Source organism: Ranitomeya variabilis, chromosome 3, assembly GCF_051348905.1.
Source record: "Ranitomeya variabilis isolate aRanVar5 chromosome 3, aRanVar5.hap1, whole genome shotgun sequence".
In the NCBI taxonomy this organism is placed as follows: Eukaryota; Metazoa; Chordata; class Amphibia; order Anura; family Dendrobatidae; genus Ranitomeya; species Ranitomeya variabilis.
In genome coordinates this window covers 703,919,222-703,936,086 of record NC_135234.1, presented here as the reverse complement: position 1 = coordinate 703,936,086, position 16,865 = coordinate 703,919,222, and the positions used below count along the sequence as shown (strand labels likewise).

The 16,865-nt window shown below is 42.4% G+C and overlaps 1 protein-coding gene across 6 annotated transcripts in view; it reads left to right on the top strand.

Annotated features, from left to right (window-relative positions):
- The window catches only part of NBEA (neurobeachin), an 838,139-nt gene that overhangs the window by 362,247 nt on the left and 459,027 nt on the right, over nucleotides 1–16,865 (top strand). For 5 of the 6 annotated variants that reach the window (XM_077298228.1, XM_077298226.1, XM_077298224.1 and 2 more), the window contains 3 exons: nucleotides 2,491–2,618; nucleotides 5,052–5,159; nucleotides 9,480–9,648. In XM_077298228.1, the coding sequence (XP_077154343.1) occupies nucleotides 2,491–2,618; nucleotides 5,052–5,159; nucleotides 9,480–9,648 (405 nt within the window). The remainder of the gene's footprint in view (nucleotides 1–2,490; nucleotides 2,619–5,051; nucleotides 5,160–9,479; nucleotides 9,649–16,865) is intronic. The other variant, XM_077298223.1, reaches the window with a different exon arrangement.

The following is a 16,865-nucleotide window of genomic DNA, read 5'->3' as shown; positions in this document are numbered from 1 at the left end:
TTGGACTGGACAACCCCTTTAATATCAGTTGCTCCCATATTGAGGATTAGCCCCTGGAAGGACACTACAAAGAGCTGCTTTCTCTCTGGAAGACCTGATATATCTATACATTATATGTACAATCCTCAGATTTTAACTGGAATTGTGAAATTCTTCCTTTTACCTGTGGTGGCGCTGCAGAGTAACTGAACACCTGGTGCTCATGCAGACATCCGTGGAACTTGGTCAGAGATCAGGCTGCGATGTATGGACTGGCTGCGGCTCATCCGAGCTTGCCGAACTCCGAGAAATACACGAAGCGGGCATGCTCCGGTTAGGAGACCTGCACCCAATCCGTGCTCAGACTGATGTGATCCCATGTCTGAATGAGCCCTTTGTGTTCACTTTTTTTTGCTGATTTTTCTCAGCAGAAACCATGAAAATGTTCTGCTCCAAAAACTCAGCCATAAAATTCAGTGTGATGAAACCCTGTAGCATTATCACACACGAACCCCAGAATTGGGAGACTACCGGAGTCTTGGCTTATCTTGAGACCAACCCTTCTGAGTTGGAGAAGAATAGATTTACCATGGATCTGAACCTGCAGTCGTCATTGAAACCTATGTGCAGCAATTCTTTCCCATGACACGCCCGTATTAATCATAAGAAAGAAAATATAAGACATTTTCTGAGACACTTCTGCATTTTACTGAGCACATTTCTCCAACATGTGTTTCCAATTTGTGCATTAGCTCCTCTCCTCAGATCCGTCTCCTGCTTCCCAGCTAGATTTCCACAATGATTAACAATGATAGCAACTTCTCACATGCCTGACACGTTAATGTTAGCACAGTTAGCATTTCCTACTTTAACATTACAAAGCTCAAAACAGTAATAAATCTATTTTATACATGTGACAGAAATGTAAATAGTGTTTAGGGCTCATTCAGATGTCTGAAAAATGCAGTCAATATTGCACGGCCTGGCCGCGGGCTTCCCAACCCGACTGCCTCAGAGCGGTACATAAAGCCGCCACGCTGTGGTCGGGAGACCCGCGGCCAGTCCATGCACTGCAGCCTGTGTTTGGGCGTCTGCGGGAGCCTTAGATAAAGTTGTGTTCTTACTACTGGGACAGATGGGCACCATAGGACATGATTCCATAGAACCAACTTTATCGGTGCGAAAAGGCATTAAAAGGGTTAACCTCTGAATTGATGACAAAAAACACATACTGGACTTGTGCACACCTTTATTTTAACCAAATAAGTGAAAAAAATCACTTTCCTGTGTATTTTTCTCCATCTATCTCATGTTTATCTAGCTCATGTCTCTATCTAGCTCTCCATCTAGCTCATATCTGTCTATCGGTCTGTGTGTATATCTCTCTCTGTCTGTCTGTCTATCTGTCTGTCTAGCTATCCACCTATCCATCCAACTCATGTATCTCTAGCGATCAATCTAGCTCATGTCTATCTATTTAGCTCAGGTCTGTCAATCTAACTCATGTCTATTTAAATCCGGTCTATCTATGTACATCCGGTCTGTCTATTTTAGATCCGGTCTGTCTATTTTAGATCCGGCCTGTCTATTTTAGATCCGGTCTGTCTATTTTAGATCCGGTCTGTCTATTTTAGATCCGGTCTGTCTCTTTTAGATCCGGTCTGTCTGTTTTAGATCCGGTCTGTCTGTTTTAGATCCGGTCTGTCTGTTTTAGATCCGGTCTGTCTGTTTTAGATCCGGTCTGTCTGTTTTAGATCCGGTCTGTCTGTTTTAGATTCGGTCTGTCTGTTTTAGATCCGGACTGTCTGTTTTAGATCCGGTCTGTCTGTTTTAGATCCGGTCTGTCTGTTTTAGATCCGGTCTATCTCTGTCCCGTGCTTTAGTTCTCCTCTCACTACCACATTAGTATCTCTGCTTTCAGATCACTACTCAGCCTGAGCGAGGACAGAGCAAGGAACGTACTGAGCATGTGCGTCCACCACTAATGGTGGTCCTGCACTCCTTCCACGTGCTATTAAAGATGTAAATATAGCGTTCTCACACACTATTTGAAGTGACATATATGGTAAATACAATTCTTTTCACATGCTCAAGTTGTAAACAATACGTTCCTTGATATGATACCTTTTAAGTATCAACAATATCTTTGATAGAACCGCTGCCATGTCATTCTACTGTATATTTCACTTTCAAACCAGTGTAGGGAAAATTTACAGCTAAGCGTTGGCTTTCTCAGGCTATAATTGCTGATTATCAAGGGTTTCCTAGGTCAGCCCTGCAGTGATCAGGTGATTGTTGGGATGACTTTATTTTGAGAAGGAGTTGAGAAGATCCCTTTAGAGCCGTGTGCGGCCTGTCCGTCCGGTTTAGCCATTGTACAGCACATGGCCATTAATGACTTCAACCATAAATTCTGCCGATATATGCTATGTATTTTCTTTGTGATTTTATTTTACCACTCCGTTGTATAATGAAATAAATGTGAGTCGATTTTGATTAAACCTTTTTTAGTTTGCTGTGTAGCTGTACGAAACTGCTTGGAGTGCCGACAGAGGCAGCGAGAGCGGGGGACCAAGTCTATGAGCAGCAGTAAGGTCCAGGATAATCTGCAGAGTGTTCCCGGTACCACTGCCACAAAGGTGAGATTGGGAATTTACAATCTGAGGTGTTCTGTGTTTTTATTGTATTTTTTTTTTTCATTGCGCTCACGAGTTAAAATCTGGAGTTAAATGAATCTTAGACTGAGGCAGCACAGCAGCATGTTACTCGACAAGTTCTCAGACAGGTCAGGTAGCCAAAAAACATTTGTGATACTTTTATAGGACTTGCTATTGCTCAATTATTTTAGAGCTGTGATTTTGCTGGAAAATCTTTCCCCCTCAAATCACTGATCAGTCGCATGTAAGTTGCAAATGAGTGCAGCTTGCATTGAAGTCTATGGCAGGTAAGTTATGAGCGACTTGAGACCAGCAGCGGTAAAACACAGTTGCGTCTTGGTCTCAGTAAGTCGCAGATAACAATGCAACATCTTAAGAAATCATTAATGCAATGGGAAAATGTGTTACTGCGATCAGACTTCATGTAGCCCTAGTTTTAAAGGACACCTGTCACGTTGCACGTTGTACATGCATCGTAGACAGATCTGTACACAGCATGGTATAGCCAAAGAGGTTAAGGAGAAAGATGTAAAGGTTTTCCAGAAAAGATTCAGTATAACTTCATACAGGGAAGATGCTGACTGTGGACGCCCGGCCTCTGACTGTGGACGCCCGGCCTCTGACTGTGGGCGCCCGGCCTCTGACTGTGGGCGCCCGGCCTCTGACGGTGGGCGCCCGGCCTCTGACGGTGGGCGCCCGGCCTCTGACGGTGGGCGCCCGGCCGCTGCCGACGAATACTACAAGACCAAGTAAAGTAACTTTTAAAAAAAAAATCACAAATGATGAATTCCAGACTATGACTATGACTCTTGGGTGCCAGCTGTAAATTGGTTAGAGCCCTTCCTTTCCTCCACTCATGCCGTTCTTTCAGAAGGTGAGGTGCAGATCTTATAACTTGGCCTAAGGCAAAGCAGGGAAGAGTGTTTTATCTGGTGGGGTCTTCTGAAGACCATCTACAAGGCCCTGAACGATGTCTTGTCAGAGGTTAGAAAAACGGAATTAAGCTCGGCACAAGTGGGACTTATTGGATTTGCAGAGGAAAGCTTTTAAACACCAATAAAAAGTGAAATGAAATCCTAGAAAAACACTACTGCAATGGCCGGGATAGTGTTTTTTTTCTTTATTTTTAATCAGAACCATACTGTTCAAGTGATTACAAGCGAAACAGGCAGGAGGCGACCAGCCAATTATAATTGAGAAGCCATTATGTTAGCGCTCCGTCCCCTGCGACTAGTAATCGAGTACATTCCATTCCGTCACATCACCATTACTGCCATTCTGCAGGCCGAGCCTTGTCTCCTGAAAATACGGAAATATTCCTAATCCTTTCTCCACCTGCACTGTGGATGCGGGGAGGACGCTGGAGCAGTCCTGGGAAATGGATGACAAAATATGGAGGGAAGAAAGTCCTGCAGCTGATACGATGTGGGCAGAGCCTGGCGTCTGCTTTACGTATTAGGCAATGGTATTGGTTGGCATTTGCTCCTGGATTCGGACACTATCAATATGGCTTCTCCTTATCGTCTGCATGTTTTTCCCATGTTAAGGCTTGTTCAGATTAACATTTGTGATCTGTATTTTTTTCTACAGTTTTTTTTTTTGTGTGTGAGTTATAGTAACTGCAAAATGAATGAGATTTCCAAAATGTTATTCACACAGTACGTCTTTTTCCTGTGCAGTTTTTGACTTGTGGTGTTTTTTTTTGTTTGTTTTCAAGCAACTCCTCAACTCTTTCAGTGTTTTTACTGCAGTTTTTCCTCATTCAGATCAAAATGGGTTAGCAAAAAAAATCACACAAAAGTACGAGCGAAACTCCTTCTGTTTTCTGGCCATAGGCTGCATTTTTCATGCGGAAAAAAATGCATCAAAAAAGCAACATGGGAACATGTCCTAATGGTGTATGTTACAATGAGTCTAACATTGGCTAACGTCCCTATAAAAACGTGGTTGCTCAACTGAGCTGAGCGTACATGTGTGGGGAGTTGGGACAGATAGTGGTGAGTTGAATCAGCATTTGGCCGACAGCTATTTCGCAGGGCTGTGAAGTCGGAGCCCATTTTGGTGGAGTCGGTGTCATGGAAATTGAGGAGTTGGTGTCGGAGGTTTGGCTTACTGACTCCGCAGCCATGTCCGGGCTGTAGAGTCGGAGTCCTGGAGTCGGTGTCATGGAAATTGAGGAGTTGGAGTCTGAAGTTTGGCTTACCGACTCCACAACCCTGCTATTTCGTGTATCCTTACAGCCACTGTAGCAATAGCAAGAAATACATTTATAAAAAAGTTTCCTTTAATCTTTGATTTCCCCCCTTTAGTTCGTTTTTAGAATATTTAAGAATAACATCCATGCGGTTTTGTCCCATTTTTAAACCATTGTAAACTGCAACACTAATGATAATTTTTCTGTTTTTGTACTCCTAGATCCCCATGGACAATGTTCCTAGTAACCTGTCACCCATAAAGGACCCCGACCGACTCCTCCAGGATGTGGACATTAACCGTCTGCGGGCCGTTGTGTTCCGCGATGTGGTAAGTTGCTGCTTTTGCCATACCTATGGCTTGTACGTTGTGGGTGAGAGATGGCTCTGACTAATAGTGTCAGGCAGGTTTGTTCAAGGACCTGCCTGGGTTACTGATTTTGCTCCTGAAACTAGTAGCACGGTTTTAGAATAACAATAAAAATGATGGGGTTTTTTAGTAATCGGATGTACCAGTGCTGAGAAATAAAGCTTTTGGCCTACATGCAAATTAGCCTGGGAGTGCGTTGGAGGTGTGTCAGTGCACTGAGTACAATGGCCCGCCCCAATGCACCTCCAGGATAACATGCATGCCGTTTCAAAGCATAATTTTTCGGAATCTATTGGTAAATGTTTTATCATTATCATCTATACCTGAAGAGGAATACTCTGCATGTCCACATCTAAATCCATGACGAGTCCGCTGGTAATTTAAGCATATTTTTTTGCCGATTAGTCTGAATTTTTCTGCTCTCTTAACTGCCGAAGAGATGAACAGTCATTTTATTGGTATGGTCAGTGATGAATTTCAGCAGACTATGTTTGTATTTATATTAGATGTATTTTAGGTCGTATAGATAATTTTTCCATGTGACGGTCCCAATTTGGGCCTAACGGGGGTGACCAAGGGGCCACACCGCCGGTATAACCGCTTGGATGCCATTGTCACTGTTCAAAACAGCATTCAAGGAGTTAAACTGCTGCAATCGGAGCTAGTTAAAATTGCAGCAGTTGACGGTGGGTGTTTACTGTGTAAAACAGCTGGCACCAGCCGGGCATTGAGTCGGCTCAGCATATGAGCCTGCATCAATCCTCCCAACTTATGTGGCGCATATACAGTGAGTGTCAGGAGAAGGAAACTGATGCCAGGCAGGGGCTGTTTGCCACCCCAGGTCACTGGCCCCATAGCACTCACGTGATCTGTCTGGTACAAGAGAAATGTGAAAAGTAATAACCTAGGTTTTAAAGACACAGCCCCGATTCATCTAGCAGTTTAGTTTTCTGGCATAAAACCACTTTAAAATTCTTGTAAAACCTTTTTCAAAATTTTGCAAATTGTGGCATTTTTATGTTTCAACCAGCTCCCCCAACTTTCTGATTACCTATCTGATGGGCAAATAATCAAACTAGTTGTGAGCTAAAAGCCCGAGCAATGGAGTAATGCTAGCTTGTCTTTTCACTTTCCCTCCTTCACCACCAGGGGGAGCTGACATGCCTTATTTAATAAGCAGTGCCTATTTGTAATGTCCTAGCATAAAAATCCTTAAAATTAGTTGCCATCGTCATCTAATCAATATTTTATGTTCCTTTCTGCTAATAGTTTGTTTTTTAGTAATTTACTGTAACCATACTTTATTAATTCATTTTATTTTTAGTTCATATTTTTCTTCTCATTTGAGATCTATAGGGAGAGAAAACTCCATTTATCTTTACTGTTCATTTTAATTTAGCTCACATCAATTGTTTTGGGATAGCTGCATAGCTGCCTTTTTTAAAATAGTTATCAATAAAAAAAAAAATCCTTTCCAAGTCATCAGTAATGTAAAAGTAGGGCCTGCATTTCCATTATTGACCACTAGTGTGCACTGTAGAACCACATGACGATATACTCCATTCGTTTAATAAATATCTCAAACTTCATGGAGATATTAAGTAAAGTGGTCGTCTACATGGATGCAGTCTGTTGATACATGATTGTTACTTTAATTGTCCATATTTTATTTTAGATTTATTTTATGGTTGTAGTGGCAGGTGATGCAATTGCTGGAATAGCTAACAATGCGATCTGCCATTGTAGTGGTCTCCTCTGTCAGGTGTACAGACCAATGACTAGAGGCATCCATAGCGGTCTAAAACATCTGACGTTTAATTGATAGCTGGCCAACCGATGGGAAACACATCTTCGAGTTACAGATTGTTTTCTTTAAAGCTGAGATGATGCATGGCCGTAATCTTTTCAGTTGTGGGCTCAGTAGACAGGAGGGATAGAGCGGTTTTCCCTGTCAGGACAGATATGACCAATGTAGACTGTAACTCCCTATTTAGGGAAAACTTCTTGCCTGGGGAGCATAGACAAATGATTGCGCAGAGAAAGCTCAGGCAAGTCAGCGCTTTAGCATTGGACACTGCAGCGATAGCCAAGAGCTGCAGACTGCACTGTGAAGTATAAGGCTATGTGTACACGTAGGTGGGATATCTGCGGATTTTTCCGCACCCGTTCTTGTAAATTCGCAGGTAAACCGCACTGCGGATTTACCGCGTTTTTTGTGCGGTTTTACACCTGCGGATTCCTATTATGGAGCAGGTGTAAACCGCAGCGGAATCCGCACAAAGAATTGACATGCTGCGGAATAAACAACGCTACGTTTCCGCGTGTTTTTTTCCGCAGCATGTGCACAGCGGATTTTGTTTTCCATAGGTTTACATGGTACTGTAAACTCATGGAAAACTGCTGCGAACGCTGCGGATCCGCAGCAAAATCCGCAGCGTGTGCACATAACCTAAGAGAATTTTCTGCACTTGAAGGTGTTTGTATTCCTCTTCATTACAGGCACAGTGTACTGGTACATAGAGCTACATCATTTACCACTGCATTTCTATGTACCATTTTTGTAGAGGTAAAATAAAGGGATTTTTTTTTCCTATAAAATTACTAAAACAAAAATAATGAAAAACATTAAGTGAGTTATTAAATGCACTTAATAACTAAAAAATAAACATCGCAAATCAGCAAATACTATAGACATATTTGGCATCGCTGTAATCGTAACAACCCACACAATACAGTGAACAGATTATTAATGGTGATCGGTAAATTGCATAAATAATGACATGATTGATTTTTTTTTCCCTCTATTGAACCCATGAAAAATTAATAAAAATGTAATTCTGAGGCCTTAAATGCTACCTTTTTGCATGCTTTTTATTTGCAGATCAATTTTCTCTGATTATTGTGTTTTTGCTGCATTTTTTATACCTTTTATCTGCTATTTGATGCATTTTTTATGCAGATTTTAAGCTGCATCTGAAAGTTTTTTTAAGAATACAGAAAAGCTTTGATTCTTCACTTAAAAATGCAAGTGTGTTTTTTTTGGTTTTTTTTATAACATGCATTGTTTTCAGACTCTCCATAAAGGCCCATAGAGAAAAAAATGCACCAAAACCGCAGAATTCAGCAGCATCTAACAGTGGAAGGAGTTTTCATCAAATCGCATCCACTTTGTTTGGACCTTAAAGCTGTGTTCACGTGTGGCGTAAATGCTGCATTTTTCTTCTGTTGTGATTTTTTAGGGGGCAGAAAACCTGCTGCATTTTACTGTCCAGGCAAAGTGGATGTGATTTCATGAAAACCCTGCCCACTGTATAAAGACGCTGCTGAACTGTGCAGCTTTAGTGCATATTTTTTTTCTCAACAGGCGCCTATGCATTTTTACATGAGGAATCAAAATTTTTCTGTACAAGAAGAAAAAAAAATCTTAAGAAATGCTTCTCCAAAGAGCGAGAAAAAAACAGTAAAGATTGCAGCAAAAAATGCAATAACCACGGAAAATTTTGTGTCATTTTGTAAAGACAACTGCGGAAGACATGCTGTTAAATAGCAGCAGAAGAAATGCAGCATTTAATGCCACGTGTGAACATGGTCTTACAGACATGTTTGGGAAAATGGCACTTAAAAAAACCTTCAGATTGTCTCTCAAAAAATGTAAGACGTCATATAGTGCATCTGATATAAGAATTAAAAGGTTCTGGCTGCTACCACTATGATTGCATGAACAAAAATAACCATAGGGCCCAACGTTCTGGATACAGCAGACAGTCCTGGTAAATCCTTTGGTATCTACCATGTATAGAGGTGTTACCCGTCATTGTAATCCTGACTGACGATAATGAGACTGCTGAAAAGTCTTCTGTACAGAGCATGAAGTGTGAGTCTATTAGGCCAGTTTGAAAATTTGCTAGATATCTGATATTTTTTGTTTATATAAATTTCTTTTTTTCCCCATTTTTCCATTTTTCTGTATTACCATTGAAAAATGTATCAATATGACTATCTGACATTACAAAATTGAGTATCTTTGCTGTTCAGTACTCTAGTAAAGGTAGTGACGTGACAACTATTGCAGGTATTCTCACCTAAGTCTTACTGATAAAGATATAAGTGCAATTGTTTTGTCTTGTGTAAGAAGCCGATATCTGCAGAGTTCTAGCACTTTCCTGTGCTTTACATATAACATACTTGTAAGTGTAAACATGACTTCTCTCCTTGTCATCATCCCTCCCTCTGCTCTTCCCATCCGGCACATTCTGACAGAATATCAACTCTTTTTTTTAGGATGATAGTAAACAAGCTCAGTTCCTTGCCCTGGCTGTTGTATACTTCATTTCTGTATTAATGGTGTCTAAGTACCGTGATATCCTGGAACCTCAGCGGGAGACGGCGCGCTCCGCCAGTCAGAGTGCTCGGAATATTAGGCAGGAAATTAACTCGCCAACAAGTACAGGTACGTGCGTTGTGCCCTTATGAGCATTTAGGATTGATTATGGATTACATTTTGGGTTTTTTTCTGGCTTTTTCTTATATACCGTTATATATGTAAGTTTAAACCTTGCCCAGAATATGTCCTCAATGTGAGATTATTGGGACCGAGAATGAAGCCGGTATCTTAATTATACGGTTCTGTCTGCTGACCTAGCACAGGCGATCACTTCCTGAGCTACAACCATATCAGATAAGCGTAAGGTTTTATAAGGCTACGTTCACATTTGCGTCACATGCGTCATGCGCCCCTATATTTAACATGGGGGCGCATGGACATGCGTCGCACTTGCGTTTTGCGCCGCATGCGTCCCTGCGGCACCCGCGTCCGGGCGCAGAGGACGCAGCAAGTTGCATTTTTGCTGCGTCCAAAATCAATGAAAAAAAGGACGCATGCGGCGCAAAACGCAGCGTTGTGCATGCGTTTTGCTGCGTTTTTGTTTGCGTTGTGCGTTGCGGCGCACAACGCAAATGTGAACGTAGCCTAAATTAGGAGAGAAGCAGCTTTCCAGTGCTATAGAGAAGGGTATGCTAGGAAACGTTATCAGCGCAATTTCATCCCCCAAACTATTTATATGTGCTTGTAGCTCTTGCAGACCCAATTCCAGCAATACTTTTACATGTCTAGTCCGTTCCTCCATTACTGAGAAATTTTTATCGATATGCAAATGAGGCTGAATTGCTTTGGACTCGTGGAAACACTTCTCAAACCTCTGCCCCTCCGGCTCTATTTCCCTCCCAGTGCCGCCATTTCCTGCTTAACTGACTGCTCCTTTTCTTAGTCGCACAGCAAAGGAAGGTAAGCAGGCGAAGGCAGCACTGTGACGGGAATAGAACCAGAGTGACCGAAGCTTGGGAAGTGCTTCCTCCCAGCCAAAGCACTTCAGCCTCATTTACATATCCAGTGCAATTCATGCCAATGTATTGATGGACTTGTGTCTGCAAGAGTTAAATGTGTATATAATTAGTTGGGGCGAAATCCTGTTGACAGATTCTCTTTTTTGGGAATTTGATAGATGATTTCTGCTCCTAAATTCTGCACAGTGTGAGTCATAGGTAGGTTTTATTATTTCAGATATGTATTTTTTTTTACTCATTTTCAGAGAATACATATTTTATATTGATGGGTGGAGTTTAGGTCACGGAGAAGACTAGTCGTGGATAGATGTCCCTGCCAGCCTTTCCCAACCCACTCATCTTGATTAACAATACTCTCCTTATACACACCTAGTAAGAGAACATTTAGTCATACAGAGTCAGGTAGGGAGAGTTGTTCTGGGGTGATGTGCTGCACCTTATTAATTCTATTTTTTTAACGGTGAGATCCCAGAGGATCCTAAAGTGTGTGTTCTTGGATGTGTGGCAGAAATCTGTTGACTCTCCCTGTCTCCCGAATACTGTATCAGGCTCGGAAGAGTATAGCTACTCACTGAAATCACCAAAGTTGCCTTCTGTCAAAAAAGTTATAGATGCCATAAATAGTACTATACGTCTTGAGAAATGCGTATACCAAAATTGGAGGAAATCTGGGCAACTTGGTTAGATAGGCCTAACCTAGCAAACCTCGACTTTGACTTGGTCAAGGAATATTATTACGTGTGCTCTGCCGGTGTGTGATGGCTGTTTGGTGGCTCTCTATATAGGCATATTCAGTCATATGGAATAAGATATGTTTTCATATGGCTGGCCTGTCTATATATAAATAAATGTTTCCACTGGGACCTATTACATTTTATTGTTTGCATTTTACATCCTTGAAGACAATCGCTCTGAAATAAAGTTAATAAAATGTTTTCTGAAAAAAAAGTAAATAAAAAAGGTAGGGCGAGTTAAGCTGGGACCGTGTGACTGGTCCTCTGTCACATCATCCCTGGACCCCGATTTACTGCATGTTTTCCCCTAAATGCCCAGCATTGCAATAACACAAGTATCTCTGATTCATTCTGCGCATAGTTTGGACAGCATGAATCCTCTGACCTGCTCTCTTTACTCGTCTATAAGACCTTCCCATGAGGATCAGAACTGTGGTTGATATCATTGCCATTAACAATGTTCCTCACCTCTCGTGGTAAGTGTATAACTAGAAGATAATCCTTGCCTAGGGACAACTTTATAGAGAACCTTTGACCACATTTTTCATGTTGAACTGGGCGCAGGATGCAGGGATTCCGGCTGTCAGTAAGAATGACGTTGGAAGTTTCACCCTGTCAACAGTTTGGTAAAGAAGCCGCCGCCGCTCTGTCTACCTGACGTCAGCAGAGGCAGGTGAATAGTCGGCAAGAACGGCCTGTGACCACTCTGTGCAGGGGAAGAATGGCATTGGGCACAACAGGGAGCTAGGTAGCAACTACCTACCTGTTAGTGTTTAGGCACGTTTTTTGTTTTTCACAGACCCGGATATCGCCTTTAAGTATTTTAAATATTAAATGGGTATTCTTTTTTTTTCTACTTTAACTGATTACTTGATTCTGAGTTAATAGATGTTGGGCCACTCTTCAAGAATCTCATCTGTTAGGCAGTGTGGGAGCAGTTACAAAAATAATAAAAAATCATCCCTTGCTTTGGAGGACCTTTACAGCCTTGTATTACACATTGATTTCAGTGTGCACTGTGTAATGCTTAACGTCACCTGCAGTGGTGCTGTGGGGAAATTGAACACTTACTGTTGGGTTCTCCACAGATCACAGGAGTCCAGACTGTGGGACACTTTGCGATTCCTTTATCATTGTGACACCCTTTTAACAAGTATGGGTTGTAGGACATCATCAGTGGTGAGCCAGAAACCCTCCTGTTTCCAGTCCAGTACGAATGTTCTACTTACTAATCCACCCCAAACTTTCCATATAACAGGAGATAGTTAATTTCTTCCTATTTACCTCTTAAATGAAATCCATTCCGCAGGATGACAGAGGGGAAGGTACACTTCCTCATATTTGCATTTGCTCAGATTGCCTTTGACAGTTACTTAAAACCAGTGACTTATTAGGTTGGACAGTTTTATATGGCGTTGAACATTTTAGATTACAGTGGACAGTTTTATATTGTGTTTGAGAATGTACTTTTCCTTATTAAATGATGGGAGCTTTTCACTCCTAGATTACCGACCATTGTATGCTTCTGATACACTAGAAAGAGACTAGTCTGTACCATCGTCCGCTGCCTCGCTGTAGTAGAGTGGTCTGTAACCTGTGACTTTCTAGCTGCACCGGCAATGTCCAACACCTATTACCGCCACAACAGTGTTTAGAAATAATTTGATAATAAAAACATAAGCATTATTATTGGTGTTTTTTATTAAGTTTATTTACTTGTCAGTTTTATTTAAGGCTTTTTTTGCAATTTATTTATTAAAAATGTTCTCCTCTCAGGACATTTTTACTATTATAGTTTGGAGCTGATTCCCTGGGTTACCTGCCATCTCTCCAATCTGCCAGTGGTGAGAAGTGCAGCGCTTGCCAGCTCTGTGCTTAGCTCTTAAGTGTTTGTGTCCGTGCGCTCCTCCTATGCTGATTTATTGTATAGGTGACACATATACAATATTATTATTATAAAAACACGTGTGTGTGTATCAACGATGATGTCATAATTGTTGCCATGGCGACGATGATACCATAAAGGTTGCCATGGCGAAGAAAATGTCATAATAGGTTGCAATGGTAACGGTGATGTCATAATGGTTGCTTTGGTGACGATGTCATAATAGGTTGTAATGGTGACAATGGTTGCCATGGTGACAATGATGTCATAATAAGTTGCCATGGCGACTGTCAGAATGGTTGCCATGGTGAAGATGGTCATAATGGGTATTTGGGCACGGAACTGTGGGATGAAGGATGTGCGATGGGTATATGGGCGCGGGACTATGGGATGGAGGATGTGTGATACGTATATGAGCACGGGACTATGGGATGGAGGATGTGTATGATGGGTATACGGGCATGGGACTATGCGATGGAGGATATGTATGATGGGAATATGGGCACGGGACTATGGGATGGAGGATATGTGATGGGTATATGGGATGGAGGATATGTATGATGGGTATATGGGCACAGGACTATGGTATGGAGGATTGTGTATGATGGGTATATGGGCATGGGACTATGGAATGGAGGATGTGTATGATGGGTATACGGGCATGGGACTATGAGATGGGGGATATGTATGATGGGAATATGGGCTCGGGACTATGGGATGGAGGATATGTATGATGGGAATATGGGCATGGGACTATGGGATGGAGGATGGGTGATGGGTATATGGGCACGGGACTATGGTATGGAGGATATGTATGATGGGAATATGGGCACAAGACTATGGGATGGAGAATGTGTATGATGGATATACGGGCACGGGACTATGAGATGGAGGATATGTATGATGGGAATATAGGCACGGGACTATGAGATGGAGGATATGTATGATGGGTATATGGGCACAGGACTATAGTATGGAGGAGGAGTATGATGGGTATATGGGCATGGGACTATGGAAAGGAGGATGTGTATGATGGGTTTATGGGCACGGGACTATGGGATGGAGGATATGTATGATGGGAATATGGGCATGGGACTATGGGATGGAGGATGTGTGATGGGTATATGGGCACGGGACTATGGTACGGAGTATATATATGATGGGAATATGGGCACAGGACTATGGGATGGAGGATAATCATTATAATTTGTTATAACTAACCACAGTTAGTTACTATGCCTGGGCAACGCCGGGCTCTTCAGCTAGCACAATATATTACACGTGTGTGGGTGTGTATCTATATATACACTGCTTAAAAAAAATAAAGGGAAATCTAAAATACCACTTTCTAGATATCACTCAATTAAATATTCCAAGTCTTTATTCATTACATAGTGGAATGCGTTGAGAGCAATAAAACATAAAAATGAGCAATATAAATCAAAATTAATACCCATGGAGTTCTGTATTTGGAATGATACTCAAAATCAAAGTGGAAAGTCAAATTGCAGGCTGATCCGACTTCAGTGGAAATGCCTCAGAACAAGGAAATAATGCTCAGTAGTGTGTGGCCTCCACGTGCCTGTGTGGCCTCCCTACAATGCCTTGGCATGCTTCTGATGAGGCGGCGGATGTTCTCCTGAGGGATCTCCTCTCAGACCTGGAATAAAGCATCAGTCAACTCCTGGACAGTCTGCGGTACAACGTGGCGTTGGTGGATGGAACAAGACTTGATGTCCCAGATGTGTTTGATTGAATTCAGGTCTGGGGAACGGGCGGGCCAGTCCATATCTTCAATGCCTTCATCTTGCAGGAACTGCTGACACACTCCAGCCACATGAGGTCTGGCATTGTCCTGTATCAGAAGGAACCCAGGGCCAACCGCACCAGCATATGGTCTCACAATGGTTCTAAGGATCTCATCCTGGTATCTAATGGGAGTCAGGCTACCTCTGGCGAGCACATGGAGGGCTGTGCGGCCCTCCAAAGAAATGCCTCGCCTTACCATTACTGACCCACTGCCAAACCAGTCATGCTGGAGCATGTTGCAGGGAGCAGAATGTTCTCCACAGCATCATCCGTAAAGAGCACAGGACGCCAGTGGTGAATCTGCCAATCTTGGTGTTCTCTGACAAATGCCAATCTCCCTGCACAGTGTTGAGCTATAAGCATAACACCCACTTGATGACGTTGTCGAGCAGACGCATGGATGATAGTGGCCTGCTGGATGAGCTGCACTACCTAAGCAATTTCTGTGGGTTGTAGACACCGCCTCATGCTACTGGCAGCAATTGTAATGACAAAATGCAAAAGTGGCGAAAACGACAGCCAAAAAGAATGAGAATAGAGAAATGTTCTGTGGTCTTCCCCTGCAGAACCACTCCTTTATAGGGGTTGTCTTGATAATTTACCTAGCGTTTCTACCTGTTGTCTCGTCCATTTGCAAAACAGCAGGAGAAATTGATTCACAATCTGTGTTGCTTCATAACTTAACAGGTTAATTTCACAGAAGTGTGATGGACTTGGATTGAGTGACAGATTGTGTTGGCTAAGTGTTCCCTTTATTTTTAATTATTTATATATATATATATATATATATATATATATATATATATATATATATATATATATATATATAATATATAAAACTTCTCACTGCTGGTGATATCTCTCCAAATCCTGGTCCTCCTCACCATATTCCCACAGTCATTTCTACCTCCCACCCACGCTCCATCACAAACTTCTGTAACCTCTCTAACCTTATACCCATTCACCCAGCCCCCGCTTCCCCAGTCCCACTAACAGAAGCTCTGTGGAACGCTCGCTCTGTCTGTAACAAGCTTCCCTACATCCATGATCTTTTTGTTACTACCAAACTTTCCTTCCTCGCCATCACCGAAACCTGGCTCACCCCTTCTGACACAGCCTCCCCTGCTGCACTCTCTTATGGTGGCTTCCACCTTTCTCACACACCCCGCCCCAGCAGCAAGCATGGCGGAGGAGTTGGTTTTCTCCTGTCAGATAACTGCTCCTTCAACCCAATCCCACTGCCACCCTCTGTTACCCTCCCTTCCTTTGAGGTGCACTCTGTGCGCATCTACTCCCCCTCCAACCTCCAACTGGCTGTCATTTACCACCCCCCAGGGCCAGGCACCGTCTTCTTTGACCACTTCACCACCTGGCTACTTCATTTCCTTTCTATAGACATCCCCACTATCATCATGGGCGATTTCAACATCCCCATTGACACTTCCCTCTCAGCTGCCACTAAACTTCTATCTTAGTTACATAGTTATTAAGGTTGAAGGAAGACTTTAAGTCCATCTAGTTCAACCCATAGCCTAGCATGCCCTAACATGTTGATCCAGGGGAAGGCAAAAAAAACCCATGTGGTAAGAGTAAGCTCCATCATGGGGAAAAAAATTCCTTCCCGACCCCACATACGGCAATCAGACTAGTTCCCTGGATCAACGCCTTATCAAGGAATCTAATATATATACCCTGTAATATTATACTTTTCCAGAAAGGTATCCAGTCCCCTCTTAAATTGAAGCAATGAGTCACTCATTACAACATCATACGGCAGAGAGTTCCATAGTCTCACTGCTCTTACAGTAAAGAATCTGCATCTGTTATTATGCTTAAACCTTTTTTCCTCCAGACGTAGAGGATGCCCCCTTGTCCCTGTCACCGGTCTATGATTAA